This window comes from Nycticebus coucang, chromosome 13 (genome assembly GCF_027406575.1).
Source record: "Nycticebus coucang isolate mNycCou1 chromosome 13, mNycCou1.pri, whole genome shotgun sequence".
In the NCBI taxonomy this organism is placed as follows: domain Eukaryota; kingdom Metazoa; phylum Chordata; class Mammalia; order Primates; family Lorisidae; genus Nycticebus; species Nycticebus coucang.
The window spans coordinates 24,385,624-24,411,710 of NC_069792.1; the positions used below are offsets into that span (position 1 = coordinate 24,385,624).

Consider the following 26,087-nt stretch of genomic DNA (forward strand, 5'->3'; position numbering starts at 1 on the left):
ATCTTCTTGCCTCAGCCTCCCAAGTAGCTGAGACTACAGGCACCAACTAATACACCCGGCTAGTTTTTCTATTTTTAGTAGAGATGGGGGTCTTGCTCTTACTCAGGCTGATCTCAAACTCCTGAGCTCAAGGGATCCTCCTGCCTCGGCCTCACAGAGGGCTGGGATTACAGGTGTGAGCCATGGTGCCTGGCTCCTTGTTTTGTTTTAAAGCTGGTTGCTCATTTGCATTCAGTCTTTGAAAAGTACATTCTAAATTATTTTCTCTTTTCCCTTTCAGGAAGTGCTCAAATATTAAGACACACACACACGGGGGAAACAGTGGATAGGAACTCAGAAATCATGTGACTGATGACTAAGTTAAATCTTGTTCTACTTACTGAAAAGGAAGAGTCTGATGATTAGTTAATGATCTTCCTTGCATTTTTAAAGTTTTGGAGATACTGAGTTAATCATGTTTCCGTTTATGCTTTTTTCAACTCTGTTTTCTTCCACATTTACTGAACCTGGGAAGCAAAATTGGGTCTGCAACTCCTCCGATGCAAGCATTTCATATACCTACTGTGGTAAGTAAAACCTCAACAACAAATAATTATAGCATTAGCTATCTTGATGAAAAGTTTCCAGAAGAACGTGACATTGCTGGCTGTTGTTGCTGGGACACAGGAAATGTCAGTGCCTCGAGCTGCTGCAGCTGCTGCTGCCAGAAGGAAAAGCAATAGTTGGTAACTGCTCTGTGTGGATCTTCTCCACCCCTCACAGAGCTCATGAGACTGTCACTGTGTTGTGCTTGACCTCCAAGTGCTTCTGTTCCCTGTGTCAATGATCTCTACCTTGATTACAGTTTTGGTTTCTTTTCAGTTTCAGTACAACAGTCTGCTTCCCAGGTTTTGCCTCAGCCCTGATAATTACTACTTTTTTTGAGAAGGGAGGACAGTCCTAACTGCTTCATGGGGTTGATTTCTGCTTCAGGTTGTGATCTCTGAGGGCTCTTGGAATTATTTCCTTAACTGGATGTAATCTTGGTCTGTCAGTCACTAGTTATGGTTTGTTTTCAGCAAAGTACTTAGCCTCTCTGTGCTCCAGCTTTTGTAGTTATAAAAAGAAAGTGTTTTTGGAGTCCCTTCCCTCCCTCTCTTCTCTCCTTTTCCTCTTTATTACTTTAGAGACAGAGTTTCACTTTGTCACCCAGGCTAGAACATAGTGTCGTTATCATAGTTCACTATAGGCTCAAACTTCTGGGCTCAAATGATCCTCCTAAATGTCTACTTTTTTTTTTTTTTTGAGACAGAGCCTCAAGCTGTTGCCCTGGATAGAGAGCTGTGGCATCACAGTTCACAGCAACCTCTAACTCCTGGGCTTAAGCAATTCTCTTGCCTCAGGCTCCCAAGTAGCTGGGACTATAGGCGCCCACCACAACGCCCGGCTATATTTTGGTTTTAGTTGTCATTGTTGTTTGGCAGGCCCGGGCTTGGATTTGAACCCGCCAACTCCAGTGTATGTGGCTGGTGCCTTAGCTGCTTGAGCTACAGGTGCCAAGCCGCGAAAATCTACTTTTTTTAGAAACATAGTCTTACTTTATCACCCTCGGTAGAGTGCTGTGGCGTCACAGCTCATTGCAACCTTCAACTCTGGGGCTTAGGCGACTCTCTTGCCTCAGCCTCCTGAGTAGCTGGGACTACAGGCACCTGCCACAACGCCTGGCTGTTTTTTTGTTGCAGTTTGGCTGGGGCCAGGTTAGAACCTGCCACCCTTGGAATATGGGGCCGGCACCCTACCCATTGAGCCACAGGTGTTGCCTGAAGTCTACTTTTTAAGTAGTTGTAAAGTGTTTACCACAGGGTCACATAGAAACAACAATATTTATTACTTTTTTAAAAAGATCACCCATACCTTTTTTTTTTTTTTTTTGCAAATTTTTGGTCAGGGCTGGGTTTGAACCTGCCACCTCTGGCATATGAGGCTGGCACCCTACTCCTTTGAGCCACAGGTGCCACCTGATCACCCATACCTTAATGCTAGTAACTGGCTGCCTCCCTGTTCCTCTCTCCCAACTTCTCATCAACAAATGTCCTCATGTCTGAAGGCACAGCATTGTGGCCTGACAGCTGTTTTGGTTTGGTACCCTCCACTCTGTTGCTGGCAGTGGGTTGGTAACATTTTCTCCCCAATAGCAGTATCAGAAAGGTTTAAAGTGATGCTTCCCAAAATAGTAGTTCTTTCAGATTCTTTTGGGAAGAAAAAGATTTATGACCTAATCATCTGGAGGAAATTTACAAATGTGCTTTAAGTTATGGAAAGTTCTGGAATAAATTTCAAAGTTCACCAAAAAATTTTCAATTTCATTTTCCTCCCTGGAGCACATGTCTACTACTGTCCTGGGAAACGCGCTCTGGCAATTGCTAACATAAGGTTACTTTTAGGAAATCGGGCTGATGGCAGGTGGAGGAACAAGACTTAGGAGTGTGTCTGGTCACATTCTGTGTCTTTTCTCCTCCTTATGAATGTGCTGAATTCCCTCTCAATGTATCACTAAAATCTCTGCCTATTATTATATAAGATCAATTTAGTCGCCCCTCTAGCATGGCTCCCTGTCTGCCAGCCCCCACTTCCCTCTCCCCCTGTGGCCCTTTGGTGCCACAAGCTGATTATGTCACTCTTCACATGGTCTTCGTGGACAGGACATTCAGTATTATTGCTTAGCTCTTAAACTTTCAGTAGTAATAACTTGATCTGTCTTTGTTGAATTTTCTTTTTCTTTTCTTTCTTTTTTGTAGAGACAGAGTCTCACTTTATCACCCTCAGAGTGCTGTGGCATCACAGCTCACAGCAACCTGCTTAGGTGATTCTTTTGCCTCAATCTCCTGAGTAGCTGGGACTGCAGGCAACCGCCACAACGTCCAGCTATTTTTTTGTTGCAGTTTAGCCAGGGCTGGGTTTGAACCCACCACCCTCGGTATATGGGGCTGGTGCCCTACTCACTGAGCCACAGGTGCTGCCTTTGTTGAATTTTCTGAAAGAGAATCTCACCCTTTTCTCTCCAATGCTGAGAAATCTTATGGTCCTTTCCTGCTGCCCTACTATCACAGGGACTGTGGGTAATCCTAGCACTGTTGGAGGCCTAGCTGGGAAGATCCCTTGAGCTTCGGAGTTTGAGACCAGCCTGAGCAAAGTGAGACCCCCGTCTCTACTAAACATAGAAAAATTAGCGAGCCTGGTGGCATATGCCTGTAGACTTATTTACTTGGGAGGCTGAGGTAGGAGGATCAGGTGAGGCCAGGAGTTTGAGGTTGCTGGAAACTAAGCTGATGCCACAGTACTCTAGCCTGGCAACAGAGGGAGACTCCATCTCCAAAAAATAAAAAATACATTTCCTGGGAAATACTGATTCCTCTAAATACCAATGTGAACGTGTTAATGACAACAACTCCTGATTCACTGTAAGGGCAATTGTCATGGAAAAGAAGAGGTACATTTCCATTTGGCCATGCTGCTGAGCATATACAGTATCCTAGTTAGCTTTGGGTGCCATAACAAAATAGCGCAGACTGGGTGGCTTTAACAATAGAAATGTGTTTTCTCACTGTCCTAGAAAGAGGAGTCCAAGTGCAAGGTGTTTGCATAAATGGTTTGTTCTGGGGCTTTACTCCTTGGCTTGCTGCTACGTGTATGGTTTGAATTTTGCTCCCTCCCATGCTCATGTTGAAATTTAATTGCCATTGTGTGATATACATGTGTGTGTATATATATATATATATACAACGATATACACCGTTGTCATTGTTGTTTAGCTGGCTTGGGCCAAGTTCGAACCTTCCAGCCTTGGTGCATATGCCTGGCACCCTATCCACTGAGCTACAGGCACCATTGTGTGATGTTAAAAGGTGAAAACTTCAAGAAGTTTTAGGCCATAAGGGCTCTGCTCTCTTGAATGAATCAATGTTGTCATCGAGGGAGTGGGTTTTTATAAAAGGATATGTATTTCATTCTTAACCTCTCTCGTTCTTTTGCATATCTGGTGTATGATGAGACAGTGAGAAGGCCCTTGTCAGACGCCGGCACCTTGATCTTGGACTTCCCAGCCTCCAGAACTATGAGAAATTAGTTTCCACTCTTTATAAATTACCCAGGGACTTTGTTGCACAAAGTGGACTAAGACACTTGTAGATTCCTAATTTCTCTCAGTGTCCTCACACAGCCTTTTCTGTGTGTGTGCACATCCTTGGTGTCTTTGTGGGTCCAAATTCCCTATTATTTATTTATTTGAAATGGAATCTCACTCTGTGCCCTGGGTAGAGTGCTGTGACATCATAGCTCACAGCCACCTCAAACTCTTGGGCTTGAACAATCGTCTTGTGTCAGCCTCCCAAATACCTGGGACTACAAGTGCCCACCATGATGCCTGGCTAGTTTTTTCTATTTTTAGCAGAGACAGGGTCTAACTCTTACTCAGGCTGCTCTTGAACTCCTGAGCTCAGGCAATCCACTTGCCTTGGCCTCTAGAGTGCCGGGATCACAGGCATGTGCCCCCCTGCACCCAGCCTCAAATTCCCTTTTCTTAAAAGGACACCAGTAGGATTGCATTAAGGCCCACCCTAATGGGCTCATTTTAAATTAAGCACCTCATTAAAGGCTCTGTCTCTGAATAGTCATATCCTAAGGTACTGGGAGTTAGGCCTTCTACATGTGAATGTGGGGAAAGTGCAATTTTGGAAAAGGCAGAAAATGCAGGTGTCTGAGTCAGTCCACAGGGCCCTTGGCACAAGCCCTCCTGTGACCCCCAGTGCTCAGTCTCAGTTCAAATTTCCTTCTGCTGCAGATAATCCAGAAACCCAAGGAATTTGTGGATTGTTTAATTTAACCAACATTTGCTGAGAATCTAACATGTGTCTATTCTAGAAACTGAGGAGGCAGCAGTGAGCAACACAGACAGTCAGTAAAACATTCAGCACCTCAGATGGTGCTAATTGCTGTGAGAGAAAATAAAGCTGAGTAGGGGGATAGAGAGTGCAGAGATGGGGGGGATGGTCAAGGAAGGCTTCCCTGAGGAGCTGTTATTTAGTGAGGACCTAGAATAGCTGAGGAGTGAGCCATGGAGATGGGGAGGGGCTGAGGAAAGAGCAAGCAGAGACCCTGGAGTGGGGACATGTGTGGTGTGTTGAGGATTAGAAAGGAGCCTACACTCGGCATCCATATCTCAGTGGTTAGGGCGCTGGCTACACACACCGAGGCAGGCAAGTTCAAACCCGACCTGGGCCTGCTAAACAAAAAATAGCTAGCCGTTGTGGAAGATGCCTGTAGTCCCAACTACTTGGGAGGCCAAGACAAGAGAATCTCTTAAGCCCAAGAGTTTGAGGTTGCTATGAGCTGGGCATGGCACTCTACCAAGGGTGACATAGTGAGACAAAAAAAAAAAAAAAAAAAGGCTAGTGGTGCCTTGATGGAGAGAGTGAGGGGACAGTAGCATCGGGTAAGGTCATAGAAGGAGGGGTGTGGAAAGACCTTGCAGGTCAGGGGAATGACCTGTATTTTACTGTGAACAAAGCTTGTCTAGATTCTGTGTTGATAATAATCCCTATGGGGTCAAGAGTTGGGCCAGGAGACCTGTTGGGAGGCTATTGCAATGATCTGGGTGTGAGAGATAATAGGATTTAGACCAGAGAGGTAGCAGTGGAGGTAATCAGGAATAAGATTATGGACATTTTCTGAAGATGGAGCCAAGAGGTTTTACTGACCGATTGGATGTGGGGCTGTAGCATGATCCTCCTGCTGGAATGTGTGTCTTGGCATCTGGTGTGTCCTACTCCCAGCATGTCAACCTCTTTTTTAGTCTATCTTGTACTTCCACTATTCTCTAACCTGAAATATTCTCATTTTTCTTTCTTTTTTTTTGCAAACTTTATGAAATTCATCAGAAGTCCTGTCTGTCCTATAGAGCCTGGTCAAGTCAGTTGAATGAAATTCAGTATTGCAAGTCTTTACTGAACAGGCATTAGGTTTGTCATTATCCTAAAGAATACGAAGAATGCTCTGGGACCAGCCGAGGTGGGTGGATTGCCTGAGCTCACAGGTTTGAGACCAGCCTGATCCGGAGCCAGACCTTGTCTCTAAAAAATAGCTGGTGTTATTGTGGGAACCTATAGTCCCAGCTACTGGGGAGACTGAGGCAAGAGAATTGCTTAAGCCCAGGAGTTTGAGGTTGCTGTGAGCTGTGATGCCAATGGCACTCTACTGAGGGTGACAAAGGGAGACTCTGTCTCCAACAACAACAAAAAAGAATACCAAGAATGCAAAAGTTATATAGGGTATATCCTGTGCTCTCAAGGAACTTCTGGCTTTTGTCTTATGTGTAGTAGGAGGGATAACTATATAAGTTATTGGGATTCATTTATTCTACAAACTCAATGTGGCTGCTGGGAAGTCTCATGGCCATTGGAGCTAGAACTAACTGTAGCCTTATACCTTTCTAAACCTCATTCTTTCAAAGTCTTCCCCATGTCATCATCCAAATACCTTAGGCCCCACACCAGGTATATTTTTAATTCTCTTTCTCTTACCCACCACATTTAATGTATCAGTAATTCCTGTTTTCATGAGCTCCAGATTATATTGTATATTCAACTAACACTTAGGCCACATTTAGCTCTTCTCAGCCTCTGCAAAAACCTCTTAAATTGTCCTTCTTCCCCTTCAGTTCTTGCTCCCATCCAATCTTGTTCTCAGCATAGAGGCCAGAGAGATCTTTTCAAAATGTAAATAAATTAGATTATGTGACTCCCTCTGCTTAAAGCCCTCCATGGCTGTTCACTGCAATTAGAGTGAAATCTCAACTTTATAGGCCTCCAAAACTCCTTGAGATGGCCCCTGCCTATCTGTCTGATTCCTGTGATTCTTCATAGATTCATTATTTTCCATTTATACTGGCTTTTTATTTATTTATAAATTTATTTATTTATTTATTTTGATACAGGCTAAAGTGCCGTGGTGTCAGCCTAGCTCACATCAACTTCAAACTGCTGGACTCAAATGATCCTCCTGCCTCAGCCTCCTGAGTAGCTGGGACTACAGGTGCCTGGCTACATACAGGCCTTTAAAAAAAACTGTTGCTTGTATTACAAAAATAACATAAAGTTTACCTCTTTAACCATTTTGAAGTATACGATTCTGTGGATTAAGTACATTCACAATGTTATGTAACCATTACCACATCTATTTTCAGAACTTTTTGTCATCCCAAATAGAAACTCTATTGCTAAACAGTAACTTGCCATGTTTTTCTTCCCCAGGTCCCTGGTAACCTCTATTCTACTTTCTGTCTCTATGAATTTGCTTATTCCAGGTACCTCAGAGAATGGCTTTTTGAATGTTTGCTACTTGAACGTTTTTCTGTTTTTTTCTTTTTTTATTATTTTTTAGAGACAGGAACTTGCTCCGTCACCCATGCTGAAGTACAGTGGGAGTGGGGTGCTCATAGTTTAGTGCAACACCCAACACCTGCTCAGCTGAAGCAATCCTCCTGCCTCCGCTTCTTAAGTAGATAGGACTACAGGCATGCCACCACATCTGGCTAACTAGATATTTCTTTTGTATAAATGTGATCTTGCCATGTTGCCCAGGCTATTCTCAAACTCCTGGCCACAAGCAATTCTCCCACCTTGGCCTTCTAAAGTGCTGGGATTAGAGGCATGAGTCAACATGCCCAGCCATACTTGACCATATTTAAAGTCTCTCTCATCTCTGAGTCTACACTAACTAGTAGTCCTTTGCATTAAAATGCTCCCCCCCAGTGCTCACAGGGCGGGCTCCTTCCTACCCTCCATCTTCACCACGCTCACGCTTCACCTCATCATCCTGGCAGTTAGTAGGATGCGCGTTCACAGAGCAGGGCCTATGACTGTCTTATTCATTGTTTTTACTTTTTTCTCAATCCTCACCTCTTTTTTTTTAAATTTCAGAACGTTACAGGGGCACAAACACTTTGCTTACGTGTATTACTTTTGTACGGTTGTACAGTTTGCATCAAGTCTCGTTCATTGTGGTTTCCCTGGTACTTAGAACAGTGATTGGCGTACAGAGGTGCTGAGTGGAAGCGCGCGGACACACATTTGTTATCCTCTGTGTGCCCAGCACTGTGCTATGTGCAAGTGTTACACTAGAGGCATGAAAAACAAATGGGACATGCTTCCGGCCTTCAAAGCTTGTGATCGCGCGTTTGTCTTGTGAAGAATATGATACGCAGACATGCAAAGGAATAAATGTAGTGAAGATCTATAAAAGGCCACTGAAGGATGACCAAGTACTGTGAATGATGCGTATGCTTGTGACTGTGCGGGTGTGGAGGAGTCAGGGATGGCTTAACAGAGTGATAATGTTTGACCGCATTTTTTTTTTTTTTTAGAGACAGTCTCACTTTATCGCCCTCAGTAGAGTACCGAGGCATCACAGCTCACAGCAGCCTCCAACTCCTGGGCTTAGGTGATTCTCTTGCCTCAGCCTCCCGAGTAGCTGGGACTACAGGTGCCTGCCATAACGCCCGGCTATTTTTTTGTTGCAGTTTGGCCAGGGCTGGGTTCGAACCCGCCACCTTCGGTATATGGGGCCGGGACCTTACCCACTGAGCCACAGGCACCGCCCTTGACCCCATTTTAAAGGAGGAAAAAGGCCAGATGCGGTGGCACATGCCTGTAATCCTAGCACTCCAGGAGGCAAAGGTGGATAGGTTGTCTGAGCTCAAGCCTGAGCAAGAGCAAGACCCCCATTTCTACTAAAAATAGAACAACTAGCTGGGTTTTGTGGCAGGCAATTGTAGTCTCAGCTAATCAGGAGGCTGAGATAAGAGGATCACTTCACCCCAAGAGTTTAAGGTTGCTGTGAGCTCTGACGCCATGGTGCTCAACCCAGGGTGACCGAGTGAGTCTCTGTCTCTAAATAAATAAATAAATAAGGAAGGAAGGAAAGAGGGAGGAAAAGGAGTTTCTAGGCTGATAAAGACAAAGGCATTCCTGGTCAGAAGGAACTACATACATGTGTCATGGGAATTCCACGACAAGAGATAAAATAAAGTGCTACTACAGGTCCACTCTGGCCACTGCTGATCTCGTCCTCTTTGGCCTGTAGCACTCTCTGCAAACATTCAGGATGGCAGTGATTTCACTTTCAGTGCCACCTGCTGTTGCTTGGAATGTAGGGTTAAGAAGGACTCTGAGGCTGAGCTCTGTGGGAAGTTGTGCCCTGAAGGATGACCACTCCTGACCTTTGGGGTTGCAGGGGAAATTGGAGGCTCTTGTTCTATGCATTTGTTGAACCGATCACCGCCTTCCTTATTTAATATACCAAGTGTAGAACTCTACCGTATACATCATGTCTTTAAAGTACTGAAGCTATTTTCCATTAGTTCCTTACTAAAATTACGTGTTGCACACCATTATTTCCTCTTTTGATTTTTTTTTTTTTTTTGGAGACACAGTCTCACTCTATTGCCCTGGGTAGAGTACCATGGAGTCATCACAGCTCACAGCAACTTCAAACTCTTGGCCTTGAGTAATCCTCTTGCCTCAGCCTCTCAGGTAGGTGGGACTATAGGCACCGGCCACAACTCCCAGCTAGTTTTTTTTTTTTTTTTTTTTTGTAGAGACAGAGTCTCACTTTATGGCCCTCGGTAGAGTGCTGTGGCCTCACACAGCTCACAGCAACCTCCAACTCCTGGGCTTAAGCGATTCTCTTGCCTCAGCCTCCCGAGTAGCTGGGACTACAGGCGCCCGCCACAACGCCCGGCTATTTTTTGGTTGCAGTTTGGCCGGGGCTGGGTTTGAACCCGTCACCCTCGGTATATGGGGCCGGCGCCTTACCGACTGAGCCACAGGCGCCGCCCCCCAGCTAGTTTTTATTTTTTTTGTAGAGACAGAGTCTCACTGTACCGCCCTCGGGTAGAGTGCCGTGGCGTCACACAGCTCACAGCAACCTCTAACTCTTGGGCTTACGCGATTCTCTTGCCTCAGCCTCCCGAGCAGCTGGGACCACAGGCGCCCGGCTATTTTTTGGTTGCAGTTTGGCCAGGGCTGGGTTTGAACCCGCCACCCTCGGCATATGGGGACGGCGCCCTACTCACTGAGCCACAGGCGCCGCCCTAGTTTTTTTATTTTTAGTAGAAATGAGGTCTTGCTCTTCTTGCTCAGAATGGTCTTGAACTCCCGAGCTCAAGGGATCCTCCCGCCTCGGCCTCCCAGAATGCTAGGATTTACAGGCATGAGCCACCTCACCTGGCCCTTCTCTTCTGATTTTTATGTCTAATTATTTTGTTGGCCTTGTCTAGTTCTCAGAAAGATAATAGGCTTACTAATTCAAAGACTAAGTCTTATGTTTTTAGTCCTCATCCTCTACCCCACACTTGGTCTCTGGCTCCACACTGGGCATCCAAAGTACTCTCTCAACATTTGTCTAATGGGATCAAATTATTGCTATTTTCATCATAATCGGACCAACTTCAGACATATGGAAACCTTAACTGAAACAGAATTGCCCTTACTGTGACATAAAACATGGCCCTAGTAATCTACTGCTTTTAAATTTTTCTCAGCTTCTTTTTCAGAGGCTTGGTCTATTAGCCATGAGGCTTTTCTACAGGTATATGGCTGGAAATAAAAATGCACATTATAACAGATGATACTTGGTAATGCCTATGGGACTGCAGACATTTTGATATAATAATAACCTTTATTTGTTCTAGGAAAGGTAATAATGTATGTATTAATTGTGCAAATTTTTGAAAATATAGATTAAGAAAAGACGAAAATAAGGCAACATAAGCCTGTCACAAAGAGTTGACCACTTTCAACATTTTGAGATATATATATATATTTTTAGATACCTAAAAAGGTATATATACCTTTAGATACCTAAAGATATATATTAAAAAATATAAAAATGGAATTATACTATATATACTGTTGGGTAATCAGCTTTTTAAAGACTAAATATGCCATTAATATTTGTGTCATTAAATACTCTAACATTTATTTTAACCTTAATTTTTTTAGTTCTTATTTGTTTTGTTTTACTTTTATTTTTTAGAGATAGGTCTTCTTATTTGTCCCAGGCTAGACTCAAATTTCTGGGCTCAAGCAATCTTCTTACCTTAACTTCCCAAGTAGCTGGGACTACAGGCATGTGCCACCACGCTTGGCCAAAAAAACGTTTTTTTTGAGACAGAATCATACTCTGTTTCCCTGGGTAGAGTGCCGTGGTATCAACCTAGCTCACAGCAACCTCAAACTCCTGGGCTCAAGTGATTCTCCTGCCTCAACATCCCGAGTAGCTGGGACTATGGGCATCCACAACGACTGGCTAATTTTTCTATGTTTAGTAGAGATGGAGTCTCCCTCTTGCTCAGGCTGGTCTCAAACTCCTGGCCTCAAGGGATCCTCCCTCCTCAGCCTCCCAGAGTGCAGGATTATAGGCGTGAGCCACCACTCCTGCCCTTTTGGTTTATTTTTGAAACATGGTTTTGCTCTATTGCCCAGGCTAGAGTGCAGTGACATCATTATAGTTCACTGCAACCTTGAAAACCAAGGCTCAATTGATCCTCCTACCTTAACCTCTTTAGTAGCTGAGACTATAGGCACGTGCTACCATACCCAGCTACTTATGTTATTTTTTTATAGAGATGAAGTCTTGCTGTGTTGCTCAGGCTGTTCTTGAACTCCTGGTCTCAAGCAATCCTCCCACCTCAATCCTCCCATCCTGCAAACGCTAGGATTGCAGTTGTGAGCCAGCATGCCAGCCTGAAAATGCATTTTTAGTGACATAATGTTACTTTAATAAGATGTATGATAATTTAAAAAATTTTTTAAATCACGAAGCCTTTCTCCAGTATTAGATTTATTTATTTAATTACTTCCTGGACATTTTTTCTTTAGTCATAGGCTATGTAGGGATGAACATTTTTGGGCCATATGTTTGTGGATATCTGTGATTAGTTAAAATGACTGTAAGTACAGCCTATTCTGTGAGTCTTTTATTGCAGATAAGCTCAATTCATTGCATGACAGATGTTAACATCAAGTTTAAGTGTTTCATGTAGGCATTAATCAAAACAAAACTATTATGGTCTCTCTCTCCTCTTGAGTCCTTTTGTGAGCTCTTCCCTTATTCCATTATCAAAACTCTCTCTTTGAGAAGATCTGTTTATTAACTTGTTCATTCATTTATGCACTCACTTAACATTTGTAAGACCTTTAATTACTTAATGTGTATTTTATATTTTGAACAAATAGAACATACACAAAGGTGAGAAAGGTGGGAAAAAAGAAGAGCAATATAGAAAAAGAACAAATTAAAAAACCCCAAAATGAAGCAAATAATTTTATGAAAATGTCTTTTGGGGAGATTTTTACCCCCAACCTTGTAAAGGTAGTTAATACCTTTAACCTCCACTGTAACCCTTATAGAACATTAAATCACTAATTTGTTTATTTTCTGGGGAGATTTTAGAAGTGCGTACAGTATTTTTATTTTATTTTGTTGTGGTGAGCAAATGTAGCATGAGATCTCCTTAGCAGATTTTTTTTTTTTTTTGTAGAGACAGAGTCTCACTGTACTGCCCTCGGGTAGAGTGCCGTGGCGTCACACGGCTCACAGCAACCTCTAACTCTTGGGCTTACGCGATTCTCTTGCCTCAGCCTCCCGAGCAGCTGGGAATACAGGCGCCCGCCACAACGCCCAGCTATTTTTTTGTTGCAGTTTGGCCGGGGCTGGGTTTGAACCCGCCACCCTTGGCATATGGGGCCGGCGCCCTACTCACTGAGCCACAGGCGCCTCCCTCCTTAGCAGATTTTTAAATGTACAATATATTATTATGGGGTGGTGCCTGTGGCTCAGTGGGTAGGGCGCTGGCCCCAGATACTGAGGGTAGTGGGTTTGAACCTGGCCCATGCCAAATTGCAACAAAAAAATAGCTGGGCATTATAGCAGGTGCCTGTAGTCCCAGCTACTCAGGAGGCTGAGGCAAGAGAATCACCTAAGCCAAGGAGTTGGAGATTGCTGTGAGCTGTGATGCTATAGCACTCTACCAAGGGCAATACAGTGAAACTCTGTGTCTTAAAAAAAAAAAAAAAAGTGTATATATATAGTATTATGGACTCTAGGTACAATGCTGTCCCCAGAGTATTTAGTGTGCTATCTGCACAGGTTAACTCTTTCCCTCTACAGGGGAAAGCTAAGAGCTAGGATTTTTCATCTGCTTACTCTGTGCTGAGCACTGGGAAGGGCAAATGGTGCCTACCAGCCCAAGCCACCGCCTTCCTTCCCTCTGAGGTGGTAAACTGTGCCAGGCTTATCAGAGTTCCAAGACTGGCAAGACATAAATCAGTCCTCTGGGTAGTCCCCATGAAAAAGTTGGTATATTGGGCATGTGAACCAACTTTTTCACTCTCAGGGTGAAGCTGGGAGCTAGGGGAGTCTCTCCCTGATTGTATAGTACCTCACTAGGGTAAGGGTCTCTAGATTAGAGGGTGTTCCGAATCTTTCTACGTGCTTTGGTGAGTCTGGTTTCATGTTCTCCTGGGGGATAGGAATCTTTCAATTAATTTGATTCCTCACAAAGAGAATTTAACTGGGAATGCTTGTGTTTGTAGGGAAAAGGGGAGTCCAGGGCTTCCTAGTCAGCTATGATGTTAATTTATTCCAATGGGATACATTTTCACCCACTGTCAATTTTTCTATTTTATAGTTTTAATACAAAAGACATCTTACAGAGGCTGATATCCAGAATACTTTGTTGGAAATGATTTATAAGAATTTATTTTATTTATTGATTTATTTTTTGAGATAGAGCCTCAAGCTGTTGCCCTGGGTAGAGTGCTGTAGCGTCACAGCTCACAGCAACCTCCAACTCCTGGGCTTAAGCGATTCTCTTGTCTCAGCCTCCCAAATAGCTGGGATTACAGGAGCCTGCCACAATGCCCGGCTATTTTTTGGTTGTCCTTGTTTGGTAGGCCTGGGCTGGATTCGAACCCTGCTAGCTCTGGTGTATGTGGCTGGTGCCTTAGCTGCTTGAGCTACAAGGTTCTTAGACTATAATAATTTATTAACATTATTTTTATTTCATTTAGATCACATGGAATACCCTATTTCAATTAATATTGAACCGTGTATAACATTGACAGGAACCAAAGGATATTTGCATATTTTTTATATTCCAAGTAAGTCCAATTTATTTGTTATTTTATAGATCAATTAATGGGTTTAAGAAATGTCAATGATAAATAATTGTGTTCCACATATATTTGTATTAGTTACTATTGCTATGTAATAAATTACCACAGTCTTAGTGGCTTCACACAGCCCACATTTATTATCTCATAGTCTTGGTGGGATAGTAGTGTGGGGATAGCTTAGACTGTGTCTGCTGCAGGGTTTCCCACAAGGCTACCGTCAAGGTTGACCAGGAGTGGGGTGTCTTCTGAAGCTCAACTATGGCAGAATCAACCTCTAAGCTCATGTGGTTATTGATAGTCGTAATTTTCTTGCTGGCTGTTGGCCACCACTCAGTTCCTTGCCACATGGGCATTTGCAACATGGCTGTTTGCTTCTTCAAAGCTGGCCGGGGGGACAGTCAGCCAGCAGGATAGACGTGGCAATCTTTTTTTTTTGATGTCTCAATCTTATGTAGCAAACTCACAGACGTGATACCATTCACTTTGCCATTTTCTATTTGTTAGAAACAAGTCACTAGGCCAGCTGACACTCTGAGGAGAAAATGACACAAGGACATGTGGATAGCAATGGGAATAACTTGAGACTTCTAACAATCTAAAAGGTATATCAGTTGTCCGACATTAGCTATTCAGCTGATAAGTAATAGTGGGTTTCCACTAGTCAGAGATCTGTGTGTGAGCAAGCCATGACTTTTTTTTCTGAAAGATGATCTTTCTCAAGAAAATATGGTGAAAATGGCATGAAAGAAGACAATGTGTTTTGTTTTGATTTGTGTGACTTCTCTATGACTTAGCTTGTTGTCAGCTTACTAAAAACTAATTTGGGTGGTGGTGATTGCATGGGCCTGGATCTGGGTATCTGTGAAGACATAAAACTTTCATAGTCTGCTACTACTCAGCCAACATTGCTTATTGCCTGTAAGCTCTGACAGCCCAGAAACATTGAGTGTTTCTCTCCTCCTCCCTCTTCTTCATCCCAGTTTAGATTTGGAGCTTGTTTTACACTTTTATACTTTACAATGTATTTTCACATAAACAAATTTAAACATTTCCTCCTTGATTTTAGTTCTCAAGCTTACAAGAAAAACAAAACAACAAAAAATGGGTGGCGCCTGTGGCTCAAGGAGTAGAGCACCAGTCCCATATGCCAGAGGTGGTGGGTTCAAACCCAGCCCCGGCCAAAAAAAAAAAAAGAAAAACAAAACAACAAAAAATCAAAAACCTGACAAACAAAAAAGCCAAGAACCCAGGAATGATAGACAATAATGTTTTAATTTTTCTTAATCTAATTGTTCAATCTGTATTTTGACACTGTCTCTGCATTCACTTATTCACTAAAAAATGCTTAGTAAATGTGTAGTATATTTTAAGGATTGTGCTAGGCATTATGAATTCACTGATAAGATATTCTCTTGATCTTCAGGAATGTGTCAGTGCAATGGATGAGACAGATCTGAAGGTAATAAGGTGTGATAAGTGATCTGATAGCAGTAAGGCTTAGTGGTAACACAGAGCAGAAAATAATTAACTCTGTTTGCTCTATCTTCTTGGCCAAAGGGAAAAAGAAACAGTTTTAAACTTTTGCTTGGTTAAGCCACTACATTTTTTCCTTTTCCTGGGTTCTATTTTCTGGTCTATTTTTTTTTCTTTTTTTTTTTTGAGATGGAGTCTCATTTTGTTACCCCTCATAAGAACCTCATACTCTTGGACTCATCATAGCTCACAAGAACCTCAAACTCTTGGACTCCAGTGATCCTCTTGCCTCAGCATCCCAAGTAGCTGGGACTATAGCAGCTGTCTCTGCTACAATGGCCTGGCTATTTTTTGAGATGGTGTCTCACTCTTGCTCTGAGCTTGTCTGAGCAAGAGCAAGACAATCCACCCACCTCAGTCTCCCAGAGTGCTAGGATCACAGGCATGAGCCACTGTGCCCAGCCTTATTTTCTGGTCTAGTTGATAGGCTTTACCCCCAGGTATTTGGCATAAGAGATGATAACAATGAATGATCTCACTTTCAAGTGAATCTCTTGCTCTTATACACAAGAAGTAGGTTGTGTCCTTTCAGGCCCAAATAATAAGGCAATGTGGAATCACTTAGGGTTCTCTGAAAAGCAGACACATCAGGAAGAAATTAGACTTGCTAGAGATTTATTGGGGGACATGATTATCAACAATAAGGGGGAGAAGAAACCAGAGTAGGCAAAGAGCAAATTCAGATTGGGGTTCAGGTCTGATATCTTAAAAACAGAGTAGGAAGGAAGGAGAATTAGGTAGGATGATCCTCAGAGCAAAATACAGCCTTTACTGAAAATTTCCAGGTTAATTGGTAATAGGAAGAGATCATCAGAAAATAAAAAAATACCCATGCATTTAATTTTTCATCAAAAGATTCAGTTTTGTTTCTAAGAAATCTTCCATCAAATCTCCTAAAATAATTGACTGTCTCACTTCCTTTCTCTTTCCCTTCCTTTGAATTTTCTAGCACATCTGTGATTATAACTGGAAATTACATGCCTGAATTTGATAGTTTTCTCAATTAAGTTATGAAAGTTCACCTATTTTTCGGCATAGTATACATATTTTACTGTGGAATATTTTATTTGATTACACTCTACCTCTAGTTACCCTCCCAAAACTTCAGTTTTCTTATCTGTAGAATAACGATAATAATAACTACCTTGTAGATAGTTGTGATAAGTAAATGAAATAATGTAGGAAAATCACAGGGCACATTTTAAATGTACAGTTAGTTATATGTAAAAGAATCTTTTATTTGATGGACTAAAAGGCTTTTTTATTTTTAAGGGAGAGATCTCCAAAAATTATATTTCAATCTCTATATATCTGTCAACTCCATGAAGCTACCAAAGCGCAAAGAAGTTATTTGCCGAGGATCTGATGACAGTTATTCTTTTTGCAGAGCTCTGAAGGGGGGTAAGCATTCAATTCATGTTACTTTTAGAAGAGTAAATAAATTCTTTTCTTTTTTTGCTTTCTTGCCTAGGCTAGAGTGCAGTGGTGTGATCCCAGCTCACTGCAATATCAAACTCTGGAGTTCAAGAAATTATTTTGTTTCAGCCTCTGGTATAGCTGGAACTGCAGGTGTATGCCACCATGCATATCTAATTTTTTTTTTTGGTAGAGGTGGGGTCTCATTATATTGCCCAGTTGGTCATGAACTCCTGGCCTCAAGCAATCCTCCTATGTTGGCCCCCCCAAAGTGCTATGATTATAAGTGTGATCCACTGCATCTGGCCTGAAATAGCTCTTTATGAAAATGTTATGAAAATGAAATACATTAAAAATGTGAAGTTCTTTCTCTTATAACATTTCTGTTTTCCATTCAAAGTTTTTATTTTTAGCAGTTTAAATAACATTTTACAATCATGTTCTTGAATTGTTAGTGATATAACACTTATTCGACTGTGTTTGATGGGATATTGAAATTTTTACCTTCTTTGGATGAATAGTTTACATTTATTTACCTTTGGTTATGGATCTTCTTTTCTTTTCTTTCTTTTTTTTTTTTTTTTTTTGAGACAGAGCCTCAAGCTGTTGCCCTGGGTAGAGTGCTGTAGCATCACAGCTTACACTCCAACTCCTGGGCTCAAACGATTCTCCTGCCTCCCTCTCCCAAGTAGCTGGAACCACAGGAGCCTGTCACAATGCCTGGCCATTTTTTTTTTTTTTTGTGGTTATAGCCGTCATTGTTGTTTGGTGGACCCGGGCTGGATTTGAACCCGCCAGCTCAGGTGTATGTGGCTGGCACCTTAGCCACTTGAGCCACAGGCACTGAGCCAGGGCTTCTTTTCTAAACATTACATTTATTATTTCTCATAGTAACTCATGGAAAACCAGAGTTTTCTCTGCAGCCACATTGGTTTCTTTCTTTCTTTTTTTTTTTTTTTTTGAGACAGAGTCTCACTTTGTCATCCTTAGCAACCTCAAACTCTTGAGTTCCAGCGATTCTCTAGCCTCAGCCTCCCAAGTAGCTGGGACTACAGGCGCCCGCCGCAACACCCGGCTATTTGTTGTTGTTGTTGTTGTCATTGTTGTTTAGCAGGCTCTGGCCGGGTTTGGACCCACCATCCCCCGTGTATGTGGCTGGTGCCTTAGCCACTGAGCACAGGTGCCAAGCCCACATGGTTTTGTTAATGTCTCTCCCCTTTATTTCCTCCCTGTAAGTGTCAAAAAGTGTCAGAATCAAAAAATTCAAAGTTTAGGACCTCAAAACAAAATTCACTTACTGTAAGCCCTTGAATTTTTCCATAATAATTTTTACGCTAATATCTTAAATAGTTTAAAAGATTATAAATATCTGAGTCATGTTACCCAGAATTAAAAATATAAACAATATAAAGTCATAGAATCATATTTCTAAAAGGATTTTCTGTCTTTTTAAATGTATACATATTTTTATGTAGTTGTGTGTATAATGTACTACAATTGTTTATTTTTAAAAATTGATTTACTTAACTCTTTGAATAGTTCCTTCATGTAGTTCAAAAAATATCAGGAAATGAGTATCATATGGTGACACATTTCCCTTAGTGGGCTTGTCCTTACTTACTTAACCATTCTCCTAGCAGACATTTAGTTTTCTTCTGATAATTTTTACTACTATAGATAATACTATAATAAATATATTTCCTTATATAATTTTCTTTTACTTTAGATATGAATATTCTCACATTTAGAAGAAAGAGTTATAGATAACTTACAGGGAGATTTCTGGAATTTAAATGGTTTGAATATATTTGTGATTTTTGTTTGCATAATGCCAGATTGCTTTTCTTAAGTATCATACTAATTTATTTATTTTTATTTTATTTTATTTTATTTTATTAAATCATAGCTGTGTACATCAATATGATCATGGGGCACCATACACTTGTTTCATAGACTATTTGACACATTTTCATCTCATTAGTTGACATAGCCCTCCTGGCATTTTCCTAGTTACTTTGCCAAGACATTTACATTCCTAATTTATACATCATGCTGCCAGCAATGTATATGTGTTATGTATAATTTAATCTCCCTCTTGTTAACATTGGGAATTATCATTTTTAAAAAGTTTTAAAAAACAGGGCGGCACCTGTGGCTCAAAGGAATAGAGCACCGGCTCCATATGCTGGCGGTGTCAGGTTCAAACCCAGCCCTGGCCAAAAACTGCAAAAAAAAGCTTTAAAAAACAGGTTAAAAAACTTATGTCTAATTGTTTTATTAACTTTAAAGGCTACTATTACAATTAAATGTTTCCCACATAATTATTTACCATTAACTTGTGCCCTGTTCTAATAAAAAAAAAATTCAGGTAGGCTCGGCACCAGTAGCTCAGCGGCTAGGGCACCAGCCACATACACTGGAGCTGGCGGGTTTGAATCCAGTCCAGTTCTGCTAAACAACAATGACAATAACTACAAACCAAAAAATAGCCTGGCCTTGTGGCGGGCACCTATAGTCCCAGCTACTTAGAAGGCTGAGGCAAGAGAATCGCTTAAGCCCAAGAGTGTGAGATTGCTGTGAGCTGTGATGCCACAGTACTCTGCCTAGGGCAACAGCTTGAGACTGTATCTCAAAAAAAAAAAAAAAAAAAAAATTCAGGTAGTTTACAGGTAATTTCAGTTTTTTCAGGTAATCTAGTGACATTACATAAATTAGATATAGATGGGACAAACATTGGAAAATGAGTGTAAAGAATTAATAGAGGGAAAGAAATATAAAAATTCATAACAGAAAGGCTCATTACTCTGAAGAGGACGTTAATTTAACTATACATTTTTTTAAAAAAATTAGTTTTGAAGTAAATTAGTGTGCTTGCTATGGAAATAAAGCTCCAAGATGCATCTCCTTGCCAGCCATTGCTTCCTGTGTTTTAAGTGGTCTGCACCCCTAAACCATATGCAAATTCTGGAGTTGGCACTATGAGTCTTGGCTCAGAGTGATGAAGACCTGAGTCTGTATTCCAGCTATTCCATTGCCAAGCAACTTGAATTTGGGGCCATTATTTAACTTCTCTTGGCCTCATTTTCCGTATCTGCAAAATGGGGACAATGCAACTCATCTTTTATGGTTTTCAGGATTAGAGAACGCGTGATAAAGCTCAGTACAGCGCTCAGGGTAGGAATCCTTCTTCTGTTCCTAATTTACAGTCCTGTGGTTTTTACAGATGCCGATGGGTTCAATGTGTGGTGTGGGTCATTTGGAGAACAAGTTACTAGTGCACAAATAAGGCACGACTCGTCCGCTGTGCATGACTCATCCTTTCTCTTTGAAAAAAAAAAAAATCCTCTTAGCAGATTACCGTTTTTCCAGAAATTGTCCATATGTCTTGCATGACTGTTTCTCAGTTATTTCACATAATCTCTGTGGGATTATGTTAACATTTATCTGAATTTTCAAAGTTTCGCTTTCTTGCTATCTAAGATGTGTCAGACTCTACTCAGCCTGTCTGCTGCTTTGCTTCCTCCCCCGACTTCCTTCCACAAACATCTGTTGGACCTATGTTGAGCAAATCATAATTTAAGTTATGGTCATCTGAACTTGAACTTGAATGGTAGATTTTTCCTCAAAAAGTCACTCTATTCTGGGAAAGACAGTCTTTTTGTCTTTCTATGAGCATCAAAATACAAATTGTGTCATTTGAGTGATTCTGCCTGGATGTTAAATGCTCTGATATTTGTGTTTAAAACTGGCATTGTATCATAAAAAAAGAATGGTAAAATTCATGTTAATTCAAAATTTTAAAATGATATTAAATAGCAATTAAAAATGTCAAGTTTAGAAAGAGAAATGTGGAAGAAAGGAAAATGCTATATATTTTAGGTAACTTTAACAGGTATTTCCTTCTGTTTTTTGAATAAGGAGTCCCAGCTATATAATTTTCAAGTGCTGGGCCTTGAAAATTATATAGCTGGTCCTGAACCCAGCTACTCACAGACTATGTAATAGCAGCCAGAGATTCAGAAATGACCAAAGCAAAGCTTCTGTCCTCAGGTTATAGACTAGTAGAAGAAACAAGATCACAGTGAGGTAATGCAATAAGATAAACCAAAAAATGAAATAAGATTCAATTTATGATAAATGGTCTCAAATAAACTGGCAGCTTAAAGAGACAAATATTGGCCAGGTGAAGTGGCTCATACCTATAATCCTAACATGCTGGGAGGACAAGGCAGGCAGATGCTTGAGATCAGAGTTTGAGAGAAACCTGAGCAAGAGTGAGACCTTGTCTCTACTTAAAAAATAGAAAAAATTAGCCGGGCATTGTGGTGGGCACCTGTAGTTCCAGCTACTTGGGAGGCTGAGGCAGGAGAATGACTTGAGTCCAGGAGTTTGATGTTTCTGTGAGCTAGGCTAACACCATGGCACTCTACTCTGGGCGACAGAGTGAGACTCTGTCCCTCACTCGCCATAAAGAGATAGATACTATTATATTAACAGTATACAATCTATAAATACAGTAGAACCTCCATAAGTTGACCACGCAAGGGACTGTAACAAACTTGTCAAGCTATGGAGGTGTTCAACATAAGGAACTTCCATTCAGTACATGTGTTGCATGTCTGGTCTATGAGAATTAGGTTGGGCTGGGCGTGGTGGCTCATGTCTATATTCCTAGCTCTCTAAGAGGCCAGTACAGCTGGATTGCTTGAGCTCCAGGAGTTCGAGACCAGCCTGAGCAAGAGTGACACCTTATCTCTACTAAAAATAGAAAAATTAGGCAGGTATGGTGGCTTATGCCTGTAGTGCGAGCTACTTGGGAGGCTGAGGCAGGAAGAGTGCTTGAGCCTAAGAGTTTGAGGTTGCTGTGAGGTAGGCTGAGGCCATGGCATTCTAGCCCAGGTGACAGAATGAGACTATCTCAAAAAAAGAAAAGAAAAAAAGAAGAAGACAAGACAGTTAGGTCAACTGAAGGAGGTGGTCAATATGGGGATGTGGTCAACAACTGTGGAGGGTTTACTGTATATAACATTAACATTATGTTAATATGTTAATATCTACAAGATGAGAATGTTAATACATTAATATCCACAAGATGTCATAGAAAGGGGTCTAGAAAGGAGAAGGAATAACATTAAGTGTTATCATAAGTAACACTTAATGTTAATGTTTAATGAATGTTATATCCCAGGCATTCTTCTAAGTGTTTAACATGTGTTAACTTATATAGACATCATATATAAGCTATATATGAATAACACCTACCTCATAGGTCATCCTACTGTCATCCTATGAGGATGTTATTATCCATTACCTTTTTATAGAGCACAGCTATGTTAAGTGATTTGCCCAAAATCACACACTGAATAAGTAGACGATCCGGGTTTAAGCCCAAGCAGTCTGGCTCCAGAGCTGTTACTCTTATCAAAAATGCAATACAACCTTTATTCTCACTGCATCTTTCCCGTTGCATATTGTATTTGGAATGGTTTCTTTGCATGTCTATGTCCCCAAAAGACTTTAGCTTTTTGAGAGAAGGGACAAATGTTACATACTGCCATTGTCTCCCTAGTCTGTGCAAATCTTATACTCTGGCAACAGAGTAGGCTTTCAACAAATATTTATTGAACTGTTAAATTTTAGAATTGGATGGCCTTGAATGAAAGATCATAAGATTATGAAGACATAACCACTTTATTAAGCTTGAGGAACATCTCAGTGTACTAACACAATTTAAAAAAATGTTTACTCCATTTATTTATTTATTTACTTATTAATTAAATCATAGCTGTGTACATTAATGCGATTGTGGGGTGCGATGTGCTGGTTTTATATACAATTTGAAATATTTTCATCTAACTGGTTAATATAGCCTTCATGGTATTTTCTTAGTTATTGTGTTAAGACATTTATATTCTACATTTAGTAAATGTCACATGTACCCCTGTAAGATGCACCATAGCTAGGTGTAGTCCCACCAATTACCCTCCCTCCACCCAACCTCCCCCATCCCCTTTCCCCATATAAGTAAATAAAGAAATGCTTATTTGTTAGAAGTGTATGTAATCTATTTATTTATTTTTGAGAATAATAACCACTATAGTTTTGCATTTGACTAATCACATTATGAAAAGAAGATTTTTGATCATTATTTCTTTTGTTTGGGATTTAAAACATCTCTTTCTATCCTTACTCTCCAAGTTTACTACCTTGTTCTGAGTAGAACAGTTGAGTGTGGTTTTTTCTGCACTTCTGATTCTGTGCTCCATGGCTCATGCTGGGCCAGGCCCATGACTAATCATTTAAACAAAGGCTGAATACTTGGGCTTCTCAGTGGTGTGATCGGAAGGAACTTTAGTACGCTAGGTGCCTCTAAAATATCTCTTTGGCTTTTAGGAGGATTATTCTCTATTATACCCAGCTAAAGGTACAGCAATAGCTCTGAAAGTAGAATTGAATATGCATATGTGTATATAAAAGTTGGCATGAACTAGCTTATTCATCATTTATTTGTTATTGAGACCAGTGGGCCTTAAAAGTTTGTATTTAAGGTTTGAGTTATGGGCTGGTATGGTGGGGGGGAGGGGAGAGGAAAGCACAGCAGATTAGTAGCCAAGGTATAAGATTTATGAGTTCTGCACAGTTTTGCCTGAAACTGCCTCTGTCAGTAGTTAGGTATACTCCATAGAGTTATACTCTATACTACAAAGAAAAGAATTACCTAATGATGACCAATAACGTTTTGTACTTTGTTTGCAGAGACAGTGAATGCAACAATATCATTCTCCTTCAAGGGAATCCGATTTTCTAAGGTATTAGTCAAGATTTATTTTGTACTTTCTCAACTTGTTACAGTAATAGACATGTTAATTGGGGCGGCGCCTGTGGCTCAATGAGTAGGGCACCGGCCCCATATGCTGAGGGTGGCGGGTTCAAACCCAGCCCCGGCCAAACTGCAACAACAACAAAAAAAATAGCCGTGCGTTGTGGCGGGCACCTGTAAAAGAGAATCGCGTAAGCCCAAGAGTTAGAGGTTGCTGTGAGCCGTGTGATGCCACGGCACTCTATCCGAGGGCGGTACAGTGAGACTCTGTCTCTACAAAAAAAAAAAAAAAAAGAATTGCTGACAAACAATTCACAACTTCTAAAAATAGCGATTCAAGATTAGGATGTTTAGTTTGGCCATGTCCAGTGGCTCACACCTGTAATCCTCGCACTCTGGGAGGCTGAGAGGGTGGATTAGTTGAAGTCAGGAATTTGAGACCAACCTGAGCAAGAGCGAGACTCTGTCTCTAAAAAAAAAAAAAAAAACTAGCTAGCCATTGTGGTGGGCACCTGTAGTCCCAGCTACTTTGGAGGCTGAGGCAAGAGAATCACTTGAGCCCAGGATTTTGAGGTTGCTTTGAGCTATGACGGTACTGCACTCTACCGAGGGCAACAAAGTGAGACTCTGTCTCAAAAAAAAAAAAAGATTAAGATGTTTAAAAATCTTAAAAAAAAGGGCAACAAAGCGAAACTCTGTCTCAAAAAAAAAAAAGATTAAGATGTTTAAAAATCTTTTTTTTTTGAGACAAAGTCTCATTTTGTTGCCCTTGGAGAGTGCTGTAGCGTCGTAGCAACCTCCAACTCCTGGGCTTAGGCAGTTCTCTTGCCTCAGCCTCCTGAGTAGCTGGGACCACAGGCACCCAACCACAACGCCTGGCTATTTTTAGATTGCAGTTTGGCTGGGTCCGGGTTTGAACCTGCCACCCTCAGTATATGGGGTTGGCACCCTACTCACTGAGCCACAGGCGCCACCCAAGATGTTTAAAAATTTTTTTTTTTTACTCTTATTTGGTATTAGATATTTTGGCATTTCTTCCTTCTTTAGAATATGGAAAAGTTGCAAAAAAGATAGCTATTTTTCATTCATTTTTTCCCTCTAACATACATGGCTAAAAGTAATGTGAATGCTCATTACTAATCTGTTGAATGGTCTCCAGATGAAAACACTGCATGACCACTATGTATGTTAGTAATTCTTTATAAGTATTCACATAATAGGCTAAACATAATATAAAAAATGTTTACGAGAATAAAAATCACATAAATTATAGGCTTATTTTATTCAAGATTTTTCTTGGGAACTTTGGGCATCCAGACCTTTGTAAAAATATCTACTGCCTCAATGAATAAATCTCATTGTAATTTTAGATATTTGCTTTACATATCTAGCAATAAAAGTTTGTACATTATACTTTTAGTGGCTATTTTGAAATAAACTTTGATAAGCATATTCTTTAGTTATTTTGCTATAAATTATATTTAACATTCGAAAACCTCTTGGGCTAGTTTTTAAAACCATTAAAAATCATGTTATAATTGGGAAATAAATGGATTCTACCAGGTTTGCTCACTGAATCTAAAGACACACAAAATTTCATCTCATTGGAAACTAAGAACATGATAATTCAACTTAAATGGCTGTCTGCTAGTAAGACAAAGTTCTTACAAAAGCCTTTAAAATAGTTATCTTCTAACATTTTGTATTACTTGTATTAAATATTTCTTATTTTTTTTTAGGGACAGTATGGATGTGTTGCTGAAGCTATTGCTGGGAGTAATGAAGAAATGCTCTTTTGCTTGAATTTTACCATCATACACCACCCTCATTTAAATTAGAATAAATTGAGTGTATTTTTATTTTTCAAAGGTACCATTCTTATTTCAGGGCAGCTCAGGATTTGTTTTAATTGGGTATGATAAGACAGGAAGACACATTAATGACTGTCAGAAAGACAGAACTTATCCTTACAGATCTCTGGAAATAGCAGGCAGAGTGGGCCACCCAGAGCGAATGCGCTAGTTGGGAGGTGGAGGGAAGGGAAAATGTGGCAAGAGCTTTTATTTTGTTTTCCATGAGAAGAAACAGGTGAGGTAGGGTAGACA

General features: G+C 40.8%; 1 protein-coding gene across 2 annotated transcripts; it reads left to right on the top strand.

Moving 5' to 3' along the window:
• Positions 1 to 340: 340 nt before the first annotated feature.
• On the top strand, positions 341 to 25,838 carry LY96 (lymphocyte antigen 96). Of its 2 annotated transcripts, XM_053559256.1 has the most exons (5): positions 341 to 566; positions 14,109 to 14,198; positions 17,019 to 17,147; positions 23,919 to 23,971; positions 25,722 to 25,838. In XM_053559256.1, the coding sequence occupies exons 1-5, from the start codon at positions 455 to 457 to the stop codon at positions 25,818 to 25,820; spliced, it is 483 nt and encodes a 160-aa protein (XP_053415231.1). In that variant the 5' UTR covers positions 341 to 454; the 3' UTR covers positions 25,821 to 25,838. The 2 variants fall into 2 exon arrangements, with proteins under 2 accessions (XP_053415231.1, XP_053415232.1); XM_053559257.1 differs by lacking the exon at positions 14,109 to 14,198.
• The last annotated feature ends 249 nt before the right edge of the window (positions 25,839 to 26,087 follow it).